The sequence below is a fragment of the Myodes glareolus genome, chromosome 7 (genome assembly GCF_982192425.1).
Source record: "Myodes glareolus chromosome 7, mMyoGla1.1, whole genome shotgun sequence".
NCBI classification, from domain to species: Eukaryota; Metazoa; Chordata; class Mammalia; order Rodentia; family Cricetidae; genus Myodes; species Myodes glareolus.
In genome coordinates, this window is record NC_142032.1 from 73167801 (window position 1) to 73187011 (window position 19211).

The 19211-nt window shown below is 47.6% G+C and overlaps 1 protein-coding gene and 1 non-coding gene across 2 annotated transcripts; both read left to right on the forward strand.

Annotated features, from left to right (window-relative positions):
• The first annotated feature begins 389 nt into the window (after positions 1-389).
• On the forward strand, positions 390-507 carry LOC125413731 (small nucleolar RNA SNORA68). Its single transcript, XR_007236012.1, has one exon. It is a non-coding gene; the product is annotated as a small nucleolar RNA SNORA68 (small nucleolar RNA).
• Positions 508-14128: 13621 nt separating this feature from the next.
• On the forward strand, positions 14129-17092 carry C7H10orf120 (chromosome 7 C10orf120 homolog). Its single transcript, XM_048455183.3, has 3 exons — positions 14129-14373; positions 14517-14592; positions 15915-17092. The coding sequence occupies exons 1-3, from the start codon at positions 14177-14179 to the stop codon at positions 16674-16676; spliced, it is 1035 nt and encodes a 344-aa protein (XP_048311140.3). The 5' UTR covers positions 14129-14176; the 3' UTR covers positions 16677-17092.
• Positions 17093-19211: the final 2119 nt, after the last annotated feature.

Below are 19211 nucleotides of genomic sequence, written 5' to 3' on the forward strand. Positions count from 1 at the left end.
GTGCCCCGCCATGTGTCCCACTTTTCTGTTGTTGGCCTCCACTCTTACCGCCTCCACTGCTGAGTTAGATGCGTTCTAAAGCAACAGCTAGTCTAAAGTCAGGAAGCTGCTTCTAAATTGTTCCTGCTGCCCTACTGGGTCGGTGGAGACCCCTGCACAGCTGCCTCCCCACCCCCTCATTTCTTCCACCTTTTATCCGAGACTGGAGACAGTTTGGTTGGTGAAGTGCTTGTCATGCAAGCGTGAGGACCCGAGTTCAAATCCCAAGCACCCAGGCAAAAAGCTGAGCATGGCTACCAAATCTATGGAGGTGAAGATAAAGGGATCCTTGAGACTTACTGTCCACTCCACACAGCCTAATCAGTCAGCAAGCATGCAGGCAAGACACTCATACACATAAAAACAAATGTTTAAAAATACTGGCGATGGTGCACACAACAAAGGAATTTCGTCGCCTTTGAGGGGCTGTGCGGTGCCCCCCAGAGTGAATCAGGAGGTTCCACAGCCCTGGAAAAATAATAAATAAATTAATTAATTAATTAATTAAAAAATAAAAATACTGGCGAGTATTCTTTCTATAGTGGACTCAACTTTATTATAATTTTAATATTGCCCTTGACTTCATGCTGTAAGGCTAGGTAGGTTACAGTCATTCTGTGTGCATTCTTCCCGGTATCTGAGGGAAGTGGTCTCTGAACGTCTGAGAATCCCAAAGTCCACAGATACTCAAGCCTCTTGTGCAAATGCACACATTATCTGCATGGAGCCTACACATAACCTCTGTACACCTTATTTTTATAGTAAAAAGCAAACCTGCCTTTATTCACACTGCACAGTGACTTTAGAAGTCTGTGAGGGATCTACAGAAGAACAAAGGTGTATTTACAAAAGTCAAAGAATAAAAGATCAGTTAAAAATTCTACATTTCCATGTGCTAGCAGAGAATTGTTCAAAATTAAAAAGGCCAAAAAAAATCAAATTCATTAACAATTACATTGAAAACAAAGAGTACTTGAGGACAGATTTAGTCAAGTATGGGTGAAATTGAGAAAATAAAACTAGAAAATGCCTACTAAAATTAAAGAAAAGCCAAAGTAATAGAGAATTTCCCCAGGTTTACGAGATGGATAAGTCTGTACTATTAAAATGCCGTCTTCCTTCAGTCGAGCTAATCGCTGCAACGTGATTCGTCAGCGATCTAGCAGAAGTTCTGCAGAGGCCACCAGGCTAGCCTCAGTGCTACGTGAAAACACATGGAGGTGCCATCGGGAAAATATTTTTAATGCAAGCAAAATTAGACAACTTTACATAACCGTGTGATTAATGGACTGTGTGTGTGTGTGTGTGTGTGTGTGTGTGTGTGTGGACATTTTTGTTCTTAGTAATTGGATTTTAAATGTTGATACCATGCTTGTCTTGTTACTAAAGCTCTATGGTATAATTTGAGATGAAACATTTCTCTGAATGTGTTCAATTCTCTGGACTGCTTATAATACTTGAAAACAATGTAATGTGACTATGTTCTCACACTAGCTACTTTACGAAACAATGACCAGAAGATAGTCTACCCATTTAGCACCGACGGATTTCCTTTCTAAAGACTTTATTTGAGTGGTTGGGTCCACAGATGTAGATTCCACGAACACAGAGGGCCCACTGTGGTAGTCATTTTCACGTGACGCTACCAGCACAGCGCTTACTACCCTTCCTTGCGCAGAACTCTCAGGTTGGTCTTGATGACTCTTTCTTCTCCGCTATTCTCCTGCCCTGGTGATAGTAGTGGCAGTCGGGGGAGGTTGCCGCCAGAGGATTTCCCCAGGTGGTAGAGAGTGAGGGGGCTGCGTAGACAAGTTACCCAGGCACTGCCTGTGACTGAGGGTGAGGAACACAGCGAAAGGGTGGATGGTGAGCCTGCAGCCACTGTTGGGCTCCACAGACAGGGCTTTTCACTTTGAGCACCACTATTGAAAGTCTCAGCAACTGGGGCCAGCCAGGTAGATACGGAGGTAAAGCACTGGCTGCCGAGCCTGGGAAGCTGAGTGTCATCCCCAGGCAGCACATAAACCAACTTCTGTAAGTTGTCCTCTGACCTCCACACATGCGCCATGGTACACACCTGACACTTCCTAAACACGCCAAATAAAGGCAACATAAGAACATTTTACATGTTAACAATTGGAGGAAAAAGTAGATGGATTTCCAAGGGCAAGCCAAGCAAAGCGTTGCTGATCCTATGTGAGAGTTCAGCTGCCCACTGTGAAGATTACTGGACTGTTCTGAGGCTCACCACTGAAAGCTCCTGAATGCAGATGGACTGTAATTCTCTCCCTCCTTTCCCTCTTGCCCCGTGAGAGTGCCAGGATCCTGGGCATGGCCTTGCCAAACAGGGTTTTAAGATAAAGTGGTTTCATGTTTGTATACCGTAACTCACTTGATCCTCTTATGCATGTTCAATTAGTTTCAGCTCTCCTGGAAAACATGATTCCTTCCCCGGGCAAACCCCTCAAGGAGCAGTGAGAACTCTATGGGAAGGTTAACAGAGAAAGACTAGATCTTTGTACCGCCCCCTCACAACACCGAAGTCCATACCCTTAGTAAGCTCCACCTCCAGTTGTGGAAAAGGCCAGGGTCTCACACTTAAGTTTGCAAAGCCAGGGAAAGCAAGCCAGATTGCTTATATCAACTTTCCAGATCGAAAGAGATGCATGGGACTGGAGAGATGGTTCAGTGGTTAAGAGCACTGGCAGTTCTTCCAGAGGTGCTGACTTCAATTCCCAGCAACCACATGGTTCACAACTATCTATGATGGGATCTGATGCCCTCTTCTGGCATGCAGACATACATGCAAATGAAGCATTCATACACATAAAAGTCTTTTTTAAAAAAATAAAGAAATAAGGAAGAAAGAGAAAGAAATAGACATGTGAAGGAAATCATACATCTGCATTTTCTGACTCATGGAGGAGGCTCCACCCTGCCTGATGATGGGCATCTGGTGGCATTTCCTGAGGAATGGAGGTGAATCAGGACTCACCTCCCTGATTCTGGGTGATACCTGCCCATAGCAATGGTATCTAGTCAGTATAGGTCACCACAGCTGTCCCAGGATACACAACTTACCTCCTGGAGGGTAATGAGTCCTCTGCAATCACTGGGGACCATACCCCTTCCTCAGTATAAAGCATTAACATGAGGTTAATCTGGCCAGTAACCCATGACATACCATGTACACAGTTCCAACATTGCATTTTAGAATTCTTTTGTGTGTGTGTGTGTGTGTGTGTGTGTGTCTTGCCTTTGTGTATGTATGTGCACCACTTGTGTGTCCAGTGCCCATGAAGGTTAGAAGAGGGTGTCAGATCCTCTGGAATTGGAATTATCGGTGGTTGTGAGCCACTATGTGGGTGCTGGGAACCAAACCTAAGTCCTCCGCAATAACAGCAAATCCTCTTAACCACCAAGCCATCCCACCAGCCTTAAGCTTCAGTATTTTTAGCAACTCCTGCTTACTGACACAGATCATTAAAGCTGTTGATCTGGTTTGTTTCAGAAGCGTGGGTTTTTAAACAGTAAATGAGTTCATTCATGAACAGACTACAGACAGGCACCGGCTTATAGTCAATGCACAGTGAACAACAGCTATTGCTATTATTTTGATGATGTTCCTTTTTTCAAAGCCAGCCTGTCATTTAAGAGGGTTTTGCCTGCATGTCTGTATGTGCACCACTGTGTGCCTGGTGATAATGGGAGCTGTTGGACCCTGCCTGCCACTGCTTTCCTGGGGGGTTGCCTTTAGCTTCATATTTGATTTCATTGCCCTTATCAGATGGATTTGCCTCGTTCAGTCACCACATCATTTCCTGGGAAGTCTGACCTCAGATTAGATCGAGACTGGCCAGACTTTGTTTCACCTGGGTTTTCCTCAATTAAAATAGTATGACCTTGGGCAAATTATTGAAACTTTTGGTCAGTACACTGCTTTCTTTGTCTGCAAGATTCTGCAAGCCAGACCTCCTGAGGGTTGCCTCCGGATTGCCTCCAGATTGCCTCCGGATTGGCTCTGTCAGGGGTCTAGTCGGGGTGGGGGTGGGGGACTTTAGTGCAAGCTCAGCAGGGACCAGGTGCTGACCTGCCCTTTGCCTGGGTGACAGCAGAGTCTAAATTCCTCTCTCTGATTTTCCGCATCCACCATCTTCTTTTGGAAAACCTCCCAGAAGTCCTCTCTGTGTATGGCCACCCTTCTAGTTCACAATCACGTCCGTCATTTCAGCCATTTGGGAAGGAGGGGCTTGCCAGCCTTCAGTCAGTTTCTCCTAGCCCTTTGATCCCAGCGCAGCCGTCCCATTGTCTCGTGTCTTAGCCGCTTGTTCCCTTGGTCTTATCTATGTACCCACAAATCTATGTCAGAGCTGGGACTTGAACCCACGACACACCCCTTGCTTGGGAAGCACAGTTGTATTCTCTAAACACAAAGACCTAGATTCTTCTCTTTTCCCTCCTCCCCCTCCTCCCTTTTCTCATTTCCCATTTTTTCCCTCTTCCCCTTCTCTCCTGTCTCCTTTCTTTCAGCATCTCCTTCCTCTTCCCCTCATTTCTACCTCTACCACTTTCCCTGCTGTGTCCCATTGTGCAGATCGCTCTACCTGTGTCAGACACTCTCGTGCCCTGACTCCCTAGCTGGCTTGCTAAGGGTTTTGGTCCCTGGTCCCATTAGCACATTAGCAAAATGAGTTTCCAGAGTAGTGCCTGCTCAGCAGGTTCTGAAACAGGGACAGAGAAGCCCAACTCTGAGACACAGCTGTTGGGGGGCTTCTTTGGTCCCAGCTTGTTCCAGGCTCCCCTGAACCTACTTAAAGTCTGTGTTTCAAAGTCTCTGGCATCTACTCATGTCCTGAGCACATATCCAGCAGAGGTTGGGCCTGTTGCACATCAAAATTGCTTTTGGAACCAGAAGGCTCAGGTGTCAAGTCTTCCTTCCCTTCAGGTAGAGTACCACCCACCAACACCTATGAAGGGCACAGGAGAAGCTGACTGTCCAGTGCTAGCCTCTCCTGGTACCCTCTGGTGCTGGGTCCAGTGAGAGAGGAGCTGCTCAAGAGAAGCCACCAAAGACTAGGGATGTAGCTTAGTTGCTAGAGTACTCGCTAACGTGCCTTGTGTTCAAGATACCCAGCCTCACATCACCCAGGCATGGTGGTACATGCCTATAATCCCATTTACAAGGTGGAGGCAGGATACCAGAAGTTCAAGTTCATTCTTGGTTGCACAGCTAGTTCGAGATTCCAAGATCAAAGCAGCCTGGGATATATAAAACCTTATCTTTAAAATAAATCAATAAAGATGCCACCGAGGGGCTGCATAGTTCAGGGGTCCCAGGATGAAGAAACAGCCAGGAAACAGCAGCAGTCTGCTGCTTTCTTGTTCCCTGCAGGCTTTTCTCACTCACTATTTGCTCCACGGCAGGAGACAGACGCGTGTATGAATAAGAGCCTGGCATGTGTTCCAACAGCCAAGCAGAGATTCTCCCAACAGAAGCCCAGAGAAGGAACTTCCCAAATCCCTTCTCCCTATGCTTGCTCACCTACTGTTGCCACTGTTGTGGGAGCTGCGTGAATAACCATCCATACCAAACACAGAGGATAAGGGAAAACTCCCGAACTTACATAGCCTTATCTTTAGACACCCTCAGTGCTGCCCTGTAGCTCTTTCTGAGCCTGAGGCTCAGCACCGTGAGAACGCCCCTTTTCTTGCTATAGTGAGTATTGTATAGCCAGTGTGTCTCACCCCACTGCACAAGCCCTTCCTCGAGAACCCTGTCTTTTTTATTGCTGTATTCCCAGCGTCTAACATAAAGAGAGGAGCTTAGGGCAATACTCAATGGAATGCATTAGTATATGAATACCAGAGAAAGCTAACCAGAGAGAAATATTCTGCTTTGCACTGTTAAACAAACATGTATTGCACTAACCTCTACAAAACAAACTGCTTATAGGTTCTGTTAATGACATTAATAGATGCAAAACAAGTGCTCAATAGTTAATCCATTCCCTGAGTGCTTCAGCGAATGAGAAGAGAGAGGTATAGTTTGTCTGCACAAAAAAAACCTTAGTCTCATCCCATCACTAGATCCCAACCCTAAACACCCTGGATTCTAGCGTCTCTGTTTGGTGGTACCACATTGGTTTGGGAGAACTCTGATCTACTATCAAACCCCTTGATTTTGGGTGATTCCTCTTCAGCCCTTTCTCTTAAGCCTCCACAGGTTCAATGCACACTCCATCCACAGTGAGTCATGTGGATGAACCTTCCAGAAAGAGCCAATTCCTTTTCTACCACTCAAATGGAGTTAGCCGATGGGACACGAGGCGCAGTACAACGGGAGGAGAGCCTGGACTCCCAGCTCACACTGTCCTTCCCCAGGTCCTTCCCACCCCCTCTCATCACGGGAGGAAGAGTAGCAACCTACTCTATGAACTTGGCCAGGTACAGCCCCAGGGGTTTGTATTTCTTTTATTTCTGCCCAGACTGCACAAAAAGGATGAAGGGCTCCAAACAGGAATTCTTCCCACACAGTCTCCAGCTTTGTTTGGTTGTGGTAGAACCAGCAGACTCACAGAAGGGTTTGCCTGGCGCCATCACCACGCCTGTCTAATACAGGAAGTTGTTTTTGGAAGATAAGGGAAACCACAGTCAACGTTTCCTCTGCAATCTGATATGCCTCGGAACTGCGGGAGACTACAGATATGCCTCGGAACTGCGGGAGACTACAGGATAGGTTAGAGGCTCCGTAACCCAGCTGACCAGGAAACCAACTGCCCTGTGAGCTCAGGAGTTAATGCAACTCTAGACTCAAATAGGTACTTTTGGTTGCATGAGAAGGGGGCATGATTCCTGCCAATGGACCAACAAAGGCTTCCTTCGATGGCAGAGGGACAGCAAAATACCCAACTCTGCCCTGTCCCATCCACCCACTCCCTCTGCAAATCAAACTGATTCTCCCAAACATACCAGCCCTCTCTGTCTCTCCTCCAGAAAACGTTTTGTCTCTGCCTGCCAACTCCTTATGGTTGAGTTTGTGCAAATGTCTGCAGACAACAGAGTCAAGGTCAGACTGGCATCGTGAAGTCACCATCCCTAAGATTCTGAATGCCATGAGCCACTCTAAGTTCCCTTTCCTGCAACAAACCTTTCCCTCAAAGGGTCCCGTGATAGTCTGAATGAGAAATGTCCCCATAGGCTCATGTATTTGAGCACTTTATCCCAGGTTGTTGGTACTGTTTGAGGTTTTGGAACCTTTAAGAGGTGGAGCCTTGCTGGAAGGAGTGCAGCATTGGGGTAGCCTTTGAGAGTTTATAGCCTGCCCACTTCCGGTTCACTCTCTGGTTCTATGTTTGTGACTGTGTGTGTGATCTCTCGGTTCCTGCCCTGGCCACCTGCTGTCATGCCTCCCCCACTGTTATGAACTTCTCCTTTGGAATCATAAACCCACATTAGCTCCTCTTTATAGAAGTTTCCTTGGTCATTGTGTTTAGCACAGCTACAGAAAGTAATAAATACAGCTCACACATTCTTGGGGTTTCCAGAGTCCAGGCTTTAAGGGAACTCCCACTCTTCCACCCTCTTGCCTCTCTTCAGCCCATCTGAAATGAGGCTGAACTGACTGTTCGGGAGCGTGAACACAACGGAAGCATAGGTCCGCAGATTCGACTCTTGCCTGCCTGGGACTGCACTAGAGGTTCCTTGAAGGGACTCTGGCCAGCTTGAGCGTGGCAAGCATGGCTCTGGCAGACTTTGCCCTTCTTTCCCATCCCTCCTGCCTTGCTAAAAACCATAACATTACATTCCTAAGGCTAGTCACCAAGGACTTATTTAGCCTCTTCCTCCTCCTGAAACTGACAACCAAGGTCCAACTATCAAAATATTCAAGTCCAGTAATCAAAAGCCCCCTTTGGCTCACCTAATTTACACACCCAATTAAAATTAAACATCTCATTCTAACACAGTGCTTCCCCTTGTACCATTACAAACTACTATTTTCTTATGTGCCAAGTCTCTATTCTCTGAGACAAATATCCCTGCCCCCTTTCCCTTGTTCCCTTCCCTTTCTCCCTCATCTATCCTCTGTCTCCTGTCTTCGTCCCTTATACCTGACCTCTGTCCCTCCTTTTGTTCTGAGAGCTTGACCTTGGGGGTCCTGAGCCAACACTTGTCCTTTTAGGTCTGGCCTGGCTCCTGTTTCTGGCCTAGCCTGCTCTGTGTGGCAGCCCCACCCTTCCCTCAGCACCAGGGCTCTCTGCAGGATCCGCTGGACCTTTCACAGCCTAGTCACAGAGAACAAGAGCCCAAACAAGGTCCCCACTCCTGTCAGTACACAATCCTTCTGTCTTCCCCTTTCCTGCCTAAGGACTGTCTTCATCCCTTCAGAAAAGACTCCCATCTCTTACTTACGGAAGTGTCGCCTCGTCGAAGCCCTCAGCGGAAACTAGTCTCACCACTCAGGCTGGTTAGACTTGAGGTCTTGTTTTCATCAAGCCAAGTCTTCCTCCTCCCATCATGCCTTGAGCTCTCTTCCTGCAGCCCAAGTCTCCCAATCTGCCCTGTATCGCAGTCATTATCTAAGCATTCCCCATCCTACAAGTATTTATTGAATAAAATCTGTATTCCAGCAATCACATTGTGGATGGAGAAAATGGAATCAAGATCTCCTAGAGCAGAAATGTCAGAGGTAAGGTCATAGCAAACAGTATCCCCAGAAACTTTTGCAAGGTAGTGGTTCTCTACCATGCTGACCAATAAGACACCTCAGAGAGCATCCAGATGTCCTGAAACCCAATCACACCCCAGCCCATCACAACAGGACTTCTGGTGGCAGCATGGGGCGTGGGAGGGGGGAATCCAGACATCAATGTTCCGTAAGGCTCCCATATGAGTTCGGGGCAGTTCAGTCTAAGAACCGTGAGTGGTTGAATCCTCAGATGTAGAACCTGTAGGCACGGGAGGCTTCCTGAATCCACAGAGATCAGTAATCTCTCCTAAAATGGATATCATCCATTAAACTCATCAATGGTCCCAGAAATCTTCTGCAAGCCCAGCCTACTAGGTTTCCAAGAAGGGCACAGCTGTGAAGTTGGGAGGTTTTAGAAAAAACGGAAGGGAAGAAGTTAGCAGGGTGTCTACTGCGGTTTGGACGAGAAATGTCTACAACAGTCCTGGCTGTTCCCACCAGGTGGTGGCGCTATGTGAAGAGGTTATGGTGGGGGGGGGGCTCTTGCTAGAGGAAGTATATCACTGGGAGGGCAGGCTTTGAGAGTTAAATGACCCCACTGCCTCCAGTTCACTCTCTGCTTCCTGCTTGCATTTAGAGATGAAATCGCTTGGCTTCCTGACACCGTGCCTGCTGCCTGTTGTCACATCCACTCCATGATGGACTTTTACCCTCTGGGACCACAAACTGAAGCAAACTCTTCCCGCCGTGAGGTGCCCTGGTCATGGTATCACAGACAGCAACAGAGAAGCAACTAAGTGTCCACGTACATAGAGTCTGCCCTGCTGAAAGCGAGGTCATTTCTAAGACAGCTCTGGCCTTATCTTTCAGGCGCCATGACAGGACTGTCAACACCGTTACACGCAGTATAAAACCCATGAGAAGGTTCCCTAGAGACGGCAAGAGGCAGTACGAAAGAGAGCCAATTGCGTGCAGTTATCCTTTCTTCCACATTCCCTGCTGTCACTCACGGCAGTATCTTAACATCAACACCGTAGAACTACTTACCCCAAAGATGTGGTAAGTGCCGCCCCTCCACCCAGAGGTGGAGTTGTCAAATCATGTATAAAACAACCTGCTAGCTAAAACAGAATTTTCAATAAAAAAATGAATCCATACATATTCCCTATGATAAATAAGTAGGATATTTCTAAAATTAAACTTTGATGGATGTCCTGGATTTTAATTGTCAAACACAACAACTTCACTCACTTACAGAGCTACAGCTAGCACGTGTGTGCTCCCTCACACCATTCTGTAGTCCATCTTTGCACAAACATTCAACTAATGCATTAGGGTTTTAATATCAGACGTCTAGTAACGTATTTAGGGGAGCTTATCGGTTATTAAATTGTTCATTTATTAATTGTGATGGTTGGAGGTAACTGTCAGCTTGAACAAACCAGGAATTACCTGGGATATGGCCCTCTGCACATGTGGGGGTGTGTCGAGGTAGGAAAACCTACACTATAACAACAGTACAGAAATGGAGTCAAGGGAGAATTCTGCAGGCTTGTGAGAACACTCCAGGAAAACAGGACACAGTCTTGTAACCTCATTTTCTTCAAAACACCAAATTGCTCTTGGGATGCGTTCCCACGCTCCTTCCAGGTGCTGCAGACAGGAGTTTCCTTCGGGTTACTCACGACTACTTGCTGCCATTATCCAGTTAAATGTTTAACTCTGTGGAAAGCACATTTTTGCCACATACTGTTCGTCTTTTTTATTGTACACAGCTTGAACCCAAGTGAACTGTTCCCATGCGAACTCCCTGAACTCTCAGACGACAAATTGTCTGCTGCTGAGTGAAGCTGACCATTGCATGAGCCTGCAGTCTGCCTCATTTAGCAGCTCCATTCTCCCAGGTCCCACTACCTCTGGAGCAGTGACTCCACCCGCTATGGCTGTCACCATTCTTTGGGTGGGATCCTGGACTGCATAGCTGGAGAGAGGGAGCTGAGCAACACACGTGCATTCATTGGCTCCTTTCTTTATGACTCTGGGTGTGATTTGCTTCAAGCTCCTGCTGCCTTGCTTCTCCACCATGATAGATTGTTGCAATTTTTTAAAATAAAAGTAGCGCAAGAGAGAAAGATGCCATGTGACAGAGCGCAAGTGAGGGGTTTTTTTACTGGGGGAAATTGAATGGGAAAAGGGGGGAGAGGAGAGGGAAAATCAGCCTCTGGGGACAGGAGCACAGAAGAGAGGAGAGAAAAATAGAAAGAAAGAGAGAAAGAGATAGAAAGAGATAGAAAGAGAGAGAGAGAGAGAGAGAGAGCGCTGGGAGGTGGGCAGGGCCCTTTTAAAGGGGGACTTGGTGAATGTGTGTAGGAAGTGCTCTTGGTGGCCACAACTGAGGACACAGCCTGTCTGAACCCCAAGGGCAGGCCAGTACAGATGCCTGAATGCTAAGAGACTGTACCTCGAATTGTGAGCTATACCAAAGCCTTTCTCCCTTAAGCTGCTTCACTCAGGGTATTCCATCGCAGCCATGGGAAAAGAAACAAAGATGCTAGCCCTAATTTGAAGACAAATGCCTGCCATATCAGTTCCCTAGCTCCAGGAACCCATGTGTCTTAGTCAGGGCTACTAATGTTATGATGAAATGTCACAGCCAAAAGCAGGATGGGGAGGACAGGGTTTATTCCGCTTTCATTTCCACATCACAGTCCACCATGAAAGGAAGTCAGGACAGGAACTCAAACAGGGCAGGACCCTGGAGGCAGGAGCTGATGCAGAGGCCATGGAGGGGTGCTGCTTACTGGTTGTTCCTGGGGGCTTGCTCAGTCTGTTTTCTTATAGAAAACAGGACCACCAGCCCAGGGATGACACTAACCACAATGGGTCGGACGCCTCCCTACCAATCACTAATTAAGAAAATGCCCTACAGGCTAGCCTACAGACTGATTTTATGAAGGCATTGTCTCAACTGAGGCTCCCTACTTCCAGATGATTCTAGCTTATATCGAGTTGATATAAAACTAGCCAGCACAACGTCTGCCTATTACTTCAGGAAATCCCTGCTCATGCTCTGTGGCGGATCTTGGCAGCACAAGAAACCAAGAGAAGTGTGGGAACCTGTCCTCCCTGATCCTTGAGGCCAAAATACTGGATGCAAATAATGTTTACGCTAACCAGCTAAGCTTCCTGCTAGTTCTGTCCTTGGTTCTGCTACAGCCTGGTACATTAGCCTGAGGGATCTATTTTACTTTAAAATGGTAATTTCTCAACCTGCCTCAAAGAAGCTCAGGCGCCAAGGCCCATCTAACCTGTCTGACATTGCCTTAAACCCTCGACCACCTGCCTGGGGAAAAACTCCCACAGAGGCCAGTTTCCCCAGCCCCCTCTGGGTGGGAGGAGTTTTCCTTTACTGGGGCCAAAGGTATTTTAACCCTGGATTTAGTTGAATAAAGGGGCATTCTCTTCTTGAGGATGACTGGAACTCTGTATCTGTGTGTGTGCGTCTTGTGTTTTAACCCCTAGGACAATATGGAACTCGTGGGATGTGGGTGGCGTGGAAGGACGACCCCTACAGAGAAGAATATATTAGTTATTTTCCTATTGGTGTGACAAAACCCATGGTGAAGACGACTTCCGGGAGGAACGGTTTGTCTGGGGCTTACGCACAGGAGGGATCAGAGTCCATCACCATGCTGGTGAGAGTATGACGGGGCAGGCATGGTGGCAGGAACACCGCAAGCTCACATCTCGTCCCACAAGCAGCAGGTAGAGAGAGATTAAGTTGGGAATGGAACACGATTTTTGAAGCATCAAAGACATACTTCCTCTAGCAGGACCACACCTCCAAACCCTTCCCAAACACTGACACCAACTGTCGACAATATATTCAAATACCTAAGACGACAGGGAACATCCCATTTAAAACATAAAGACTCTCACAGGCACCTTCAGGAGAGCGAGGTGAGGAGCAACACCTTCATGGAACCCATCAGGGGAAGGCTGGTAAGGATTCTTATGTAAATCTGATTTGAGTCTGATCAATGTCAGAGAGGGGCCCCCATACTTCAGGAACCTCTTACTTTGTCTTGGAGAGGCAGGTGGGCCTTGGGAATCACCCCTTAATAGCCCGAAAGGAAATGTCCCTGATAGTCTCACGTTTCTGAACCCTTGGGCTCCAGATGCTGGTGACATTTTAGGAGGTTTTAGAAACCTTGGGACTGGGGCCTAGCTAAACGAAGCGGTTGCCAGGGGTGAAACATGAGGGCAATGACTACCCTGGCTCCAGCCTGAGATATTACAGCAACCACAAGCTCCCATCACCCTGGAGTAGACCGCTCCTCCACGCCGTTCCCCACCATGATGAAGCTATGAGCCACTGTAAATCCCTCTTGCCTTGAGTGTCTTCTGTCATGTGCCTTGCTGCAGTAATGAGAAGAGTGATTGGTATAAGCTGTAAGACCCTACCAGAGGGAGCCAGAGTCCCGGATGACAGCTGTAGAGATGACTGTGGATACAGAAATGAGAGTCCTTTGTCTTGCTCATAAGCACATATACTTCTTAACAGCCATTACAAAAATAACTTGGAAATACACTTGAAAGAAATCAAAAAGGCAGTTAATAAATTATAGTGTTAATGATTATCCTAGAGTTAATTACATGTGTATGAGTGTGAGTATCTTCCTACTTTGGATAGGTGACAATTTCTTATAGAGTGTAAGGAAAGCATTAACCATAAAAGGAAATATCAATAATTAGAGTACACCCGGCATAAACATAGGAACTTCCATTCACCAAAAGACACTTCTAAGGAACTGAAAAGGTAGGGCTGGATAGTTCATCGGTTAAGAATACTTGCTCCTCTTGCAGAAGAGGACACCGATTCTGCTTTCTGCAGCCACATGACAGCTCACAGTCAAATGTAACTTCATTCCAGGGGATCTGATGCCTTCTTCTGGCTGCTGCAGGCACTGCATGTGTGTGACACCCACGCACACACTCTGACACACATGCAAATACATAAAATAAAAAAAACAAAGGTGTATAAAAATAAAAAGGTATGTGTAAAATGATTAATAGGAAGGTGTAGGAGTAAACATCTGTAATTTATTTGACCAAAAATATGGAAATAATTCTGTTATATAGTTATTAAGAAAAAAAAACAGCACCTCAAAAACCACCTTAAGTAGTCATCGATGCAGTCTTCATCCTGTTAGAGGTGAGGGGTTGCGCTGCCTCCCAGTCACACTCTGTCCAGTCTCTTCCTGGGCTCCAGCCTGCGACAGAGTGGTAGTGTTTTACCCCAAGGGTCATTTAATAGACTTCACAATAAGGCCTTGGCTAAGCCAGTTATGACATGGTAAGTGCTTTTGGCTGTCCCTTGAGCGCCCATGAAACTGTGTCAGACACAAACTCCAGGCAGTAACACCTCCTGCCCTAACCTATTGCCAGAATATGATTAAAGAGTGGGAAAATCGCTTTCAGAGGCTCAGAAGCCAGAGAGCTGGACCTCTGAAGGCCCAGGAAGGGACCACTGCTGAGGGAGAGCAAGATAACAGAAAGCTGTCCAAGACCTGCAGTGTCAGCTACCCCTTGATAGTTCAAGAGGTTCCATACCACAAAGAGGACCTCTGCACTGCATCACCTCTGGGGTGAGTATGGCTTGGGTACCCAGCCCATTCCTAGGTGTCCTCAGCCTAGTTAATATAGAACCACCACCTGCCAGTTTCTCACCACGGGAAGAAACTAGAAAGACCCTTTCGAGAGCTCTAACTCATCGCCCCCTGCCTTCCAGGATATGGACGGCATTCTACAAATCAGATCCTCGCATCGCCCTTGGGAAATACTCCCCAATGGAACAAGAGATCCAAGTAAGTGCTCTCAAGTTTGCATGGGCAAAGTCTCTCTGAAGTCTGCCTGTAGAGGTAGGAGTAATCCCAGGGTTACAAATCTACAAGAGCTGGTGCCAGGCTCCAAAGTCACAGTGAAACCCTGTATCGAAAAACAAAAACAAACAAAAAGCAAACCAAAAATAAACCACCAATCACAGGCGTTTCCACAATAGCTCCTGTTGACTGTGACGACTGACGGATTTCACTCTCTGAACATCCCAATCAGGAGTACAGCCATACGGTACCGGAAAAATAGCTCAGAGGGTGAGCACCCTGGCTGTGCAAACGTGAAGACCTGAATCCTTAACACCTATGTAAAAAGGCCGGGCATGAGTGTGTGTGCTGTGACCCTGGCACTGGGGAGCAGAGACAGGCGGACCCTGGGAGATCGCTGGCCGGCCAGCCTAAACAAAATGGCAACTTCTAATTCTGTGAGAGACGATTTCTCAAAGGAATGTGAAAGGAAGTGATAGGTGAAGGGACCTAATGTCTTCTTCTGGTCTCTGAACGCACAGACACCCACCCCCTATATGTCAGCAACACGTACACATACTCAAACAGAAAACACACACCGAAAAACATATAACTGTGATACTAGATTATGAAACTGTCGTTTCTTGAGTACTCACTTGGCACTATATTGGACTTCGAGTGTAACACATCCTCCACGTGTTCATGTCTTTCAACACATGACTCCCAGTTTGTGGCACAGTTTTGAGAGGTTATGGAACTTTAAGGGGGTGATGTCTAATGGTTGAAGAAGGACGGGGTCATGGGTCCCTGAGAATGGGCCTTCTGGTTTTTGCCTAGCCTTTGTTCCTATCCTGATCCTCTGAGATGTGGGCAAGCTGCTCCATGCAACCACCGCCATGGAGCCACCTGCCACCATGCCTTCCCTACCATGATGAGTTGTGTCCCCTCAAACTGTGAGCCAGAGAGAGTGCTTCTCCTTTGAATTCCTTCTTCTCGGGTGTTTAGTCACCCTGATAAGAACATAACACACGCACAGGCACACACACGCACAGGCACACACACACAAGCATGCACGCGCACACATACACACTAGTCTCACATATATTTTCTTTTGGTACTTCACAGTAATCTTTGTAAGGTCAATAAAATGAATCTAAATCCATAGTGGATGGAAGGAGAGCCAGGCTTTGCACCCAGACCTTTTTGACCCCCCAATGTCTACCCTCTTTCTCATTCAGTGCTCTTGGCAGTGAAGGGAGAACCAGCCGCAAGCTAATTTTCTTTCCACAAGGTGCTGAGATTTCTAACCATCTATGTTCTATTTTCAGCATCTTGGTGGCGTTCACACTATAGCAGCCAGGAGATTTTTGGCTGACCAACACAAGAAAGAATGGAAGATGCTGAGGGAGCTACGGGCACAGTCTTCGGACTACAAAAAGGCGAAAGAATATAGAAGAGAGTCCTCTTCTCTGTGTTCTGCTTGTGGATCCCAGGAGAAAATATGGACAGCCAAGGTGATTCTGCCTACAGAGGAGTTCAAGATCCCCCACCGAGAGCTGACCGACATCAGCAAGCATATCAAAAGGATACAGCTGGCACGAGCCCTGCAGAGTAAGCCGTTTTCTCCATACATTGAAAGGCTCCAGAATGCCACATTGCGGTCCGGCCCGGAACCGGGTTCCACCGCCACAGACAAATCCAGTGAAGACGGAGATAACTACGAGAGGGAGAGGGATAGTTCTGATAAAGGCAGCCAGGAGGAGAAGGGGGAGGCAGAGCTCAAACCCACCAAAACACGAGAAATTACGATGGACGTCATTTTCAAGTCAGAAGAACCTAAGGGGTGTTTGATATGCCATCGGAACGACCGGAAAACGTTCCTCCCTGGGAAGAGACGGGAGCGGCGCATCACAGGCCTGACCAACAGAAACCTCTTCCCCATCACTGGCTTTCCTGGGGACCTGATGCTCATGAACCAGGACTTTATATCACGGGGCATTCACCCGAGTGACGCCATTAAGATGTACTGGCTGCCAGAAGAGGATACCTGCAAAGTGCGCAAACACAGCGCAGCCCGCTGCCTAATGTGAAGCTCTAGTCCCGAGCATGCGCAAGTGTCCTGCTCTGAATTTCTCCTGCACACCGCGTCCCCAGGTCCCTCCTCCCTGCTCTTCTCCTGAGCTCCTTGGCTTCTCCTGCTCTGTCTCCATGGTGTCTCCAAGATGAGACCCTGATTCTGAAACTTCCTTGTTTCCAGCAACTCTTGAGTCTGGCCCCCCACGTCACCCCACTATCAGAAGATCTACTTTGTGGGCTTGTCCCCGCTGGGCAGGCTGCTTTCTTGATCCTGGGTAGTCACTGAAAAACTGAAGTTGCCCACCAAACGCTGAGTCCTGGCACTAGGAAACAACCCAGATGTGACAGGAAATAGATTCCCAGCCTCCTCCAAGGGATCTCCTGGCTCAATCTGAGCCTTGGGCATAGATAGGAACTTCAGCTTTAGTGGTGGGGGGGAGGAGGCAGCTAGAGCAAATAAAGGGGTTTCCCTTCAATGACAAAACTCTGATGTTTCCTGCATGTGTGCCGATGGATTGCATATATGACTGGTGCATAGAGGCCAGAAGAGAATGTTGGGAGGATGCCTTCTTTATGGGTGTGTGTACGTGTGAATGTCTGCAGGGAGAACTCAGCCTGGCAGCTTGGAGATATGCGTGAGACACTGCTGAAATCTGTCTCCTCATCTTGAGTGACACTGGCCAAGCTGAAGCTTCTGGGGTGCTGCCAGGTCCCCCGGGCGTTCTGGAAAAGAAGAGTAAAGTGACAAGTTCCCGTTTGCCTTTCTCAACAAGGCCCTGGAAACCAGTGGCTCCTTCTTTTCTGTCCTGAAAGTCTCCAAGGAAGGATAACTAGTTGACCATGGTCCAGCATGACTTGAGGAGGTTCCAGCTCTCTCTAATGTGTGGGCCTCGCACCTGGAAGGTGAGGCAGTCTAGGAATCGCAGGACAGGGGTGAGGAGCTGAGACTAAAAGGCTTGCCGGCCTTCTCTAGATTTCAGTGGCAGAACCAGAGCCAGCTCCCACTTCCTCCCTGACTGATTTATACAAGAACTCTGTGCTTATCACTCTAGGCACAGAAACAAGCCCATGTGTAACAGCGGAGATCTAGGAGCCCTTGGGCAACCCCTTGGGAGAGCGGGTGTCCAAATGGACAGATATGCAGCTCCCTTTATTACAAATCCCACTAGGATCCTCATGGTTCATTCCCAGGGCAGTGCCCATGGTGACAAAGTGTTTGCTACAAGCCCTTGAGGAACAGTCCACAATGCGGCGCCCCAAAGGGTTATACATAATGCTCTCTCACTGGGCACACATCCAGTAGAATCCAGAACATGTGTCCACACACAAGCTCCGACATGAGTATTCATAGCCGTTGGCTTATGGTAGCCTCAAAGTGGAGACAACCGAAGCGCCCCTCTGATGATGAGTGGTGAATGGAAAGAGGTAAGGGCCGTGCAATAAAGTCCTTTTCAGGGGTGTGAAAGATTAGGAACTGATCAAGATCCGAGCGTGAATACAGAAATGTCATGCTAAGGGAATGAAGCCAGTCATGGAAGATCACACACTTTCTGCTTCTACTTATGTGTGATGCCCGTGCTTCTACTTATGTGTGATGCCCGTCAGAGTTCTCTCTGCACAGAAGCCCCGCCTAACCCTTTCCTGCCTAGCTTTTTATTAGATCACCTTGGGCAGGCAAGGTGAAACAGATACAGCGCGTCTTTACATAACTAAACAAATGCAGCAGACAGCAAAGGAACACATCTCTACACAGTTAAAGTAATATTCCACATTACAAACAAACATAACACAGCTTTGCCTAGTTAAAATAATATTCCACAACACAAGGCAGTGGCTTCCTGGGGAGACAGAAAGGACTATGTTTTCTCGAAACACCCAAAGTTTTGATAGCACAATATCCTCTCAGCAGGAACGCCTGGATTAAGCCTTGGTTTCTGAGGATTTCTGAGCCCCACATCTTTGTCCTGGACACACTGTTTCTAAAAGTGTCCTTAAACAGCCTCCCGCATCTCTTCTGTGGGTCTTTCCTCCACTTCCCTGTAAAACTTGAGGCATCTATCTGTCCAAACTTGCCGGCAGCCTCCAGCCCATCTGGTCTCTGTGCTGACCCCAGGCTGCCCTCGCTCCTCTCCAGGCGGCCTCACTTTCCTTCCACAAAGACCAGTGGGAGGTTTGCAGGGTGTGTTATAAAGAGCCTCCTCTACATGGTTCCCCTCTCTTGATCGAGAACTCCAGTTTGTTCAGCTAGCCATTCCTATCCCAAGAGGAAACTGAGTCAAACCCTGCTTGGAAACTAGCCCAAGAGCAATGGAGACAAGGTATAAGTGATGGCCAGGAGCCCCACCATCTATATCAGTGTCTACTGCAGACATGGATGTGATAAACACCGAACAATGGCTCAGAGTCAGGTGTGGTGCAGAGGGAAGTGAGAAGAGCCGCTCGCCATTTGCTGCCTACCGAGAGGGAGGGCAGCTCTTAGAGGGCAGAGCAAGGCCAGGCAGGGAGGAGCACCAGGCATCTACCTGCTGCCAGTCTGCTGCCATTGTATG

Excerpts from the sequence above, each read along its gene's own strand:
- C7H10orf120 (XM_048455183.3), top strand. The coding sequence starts at position 14,177 with ATGATTAAAGAGTGGGAAAATCGCTTTCAGAGGCTCAGAAGCCAGAGA. Across the intron at positions 14,374-14,516 it reads TGCACTGCATCACCTCTGGG|GATATGGACGGCATTCTACA; the intron begins GTGAGTATGGCT and ends CCTGCCTTCCAG. Across the intron at positions 14,593-15,914 it reads CAATGGAACAAGAGATCCAA|CATCTTGGTGGCGTTCACAC; the intron begins GTAAGTGCTCTC and ends TTCTATTTTCAG.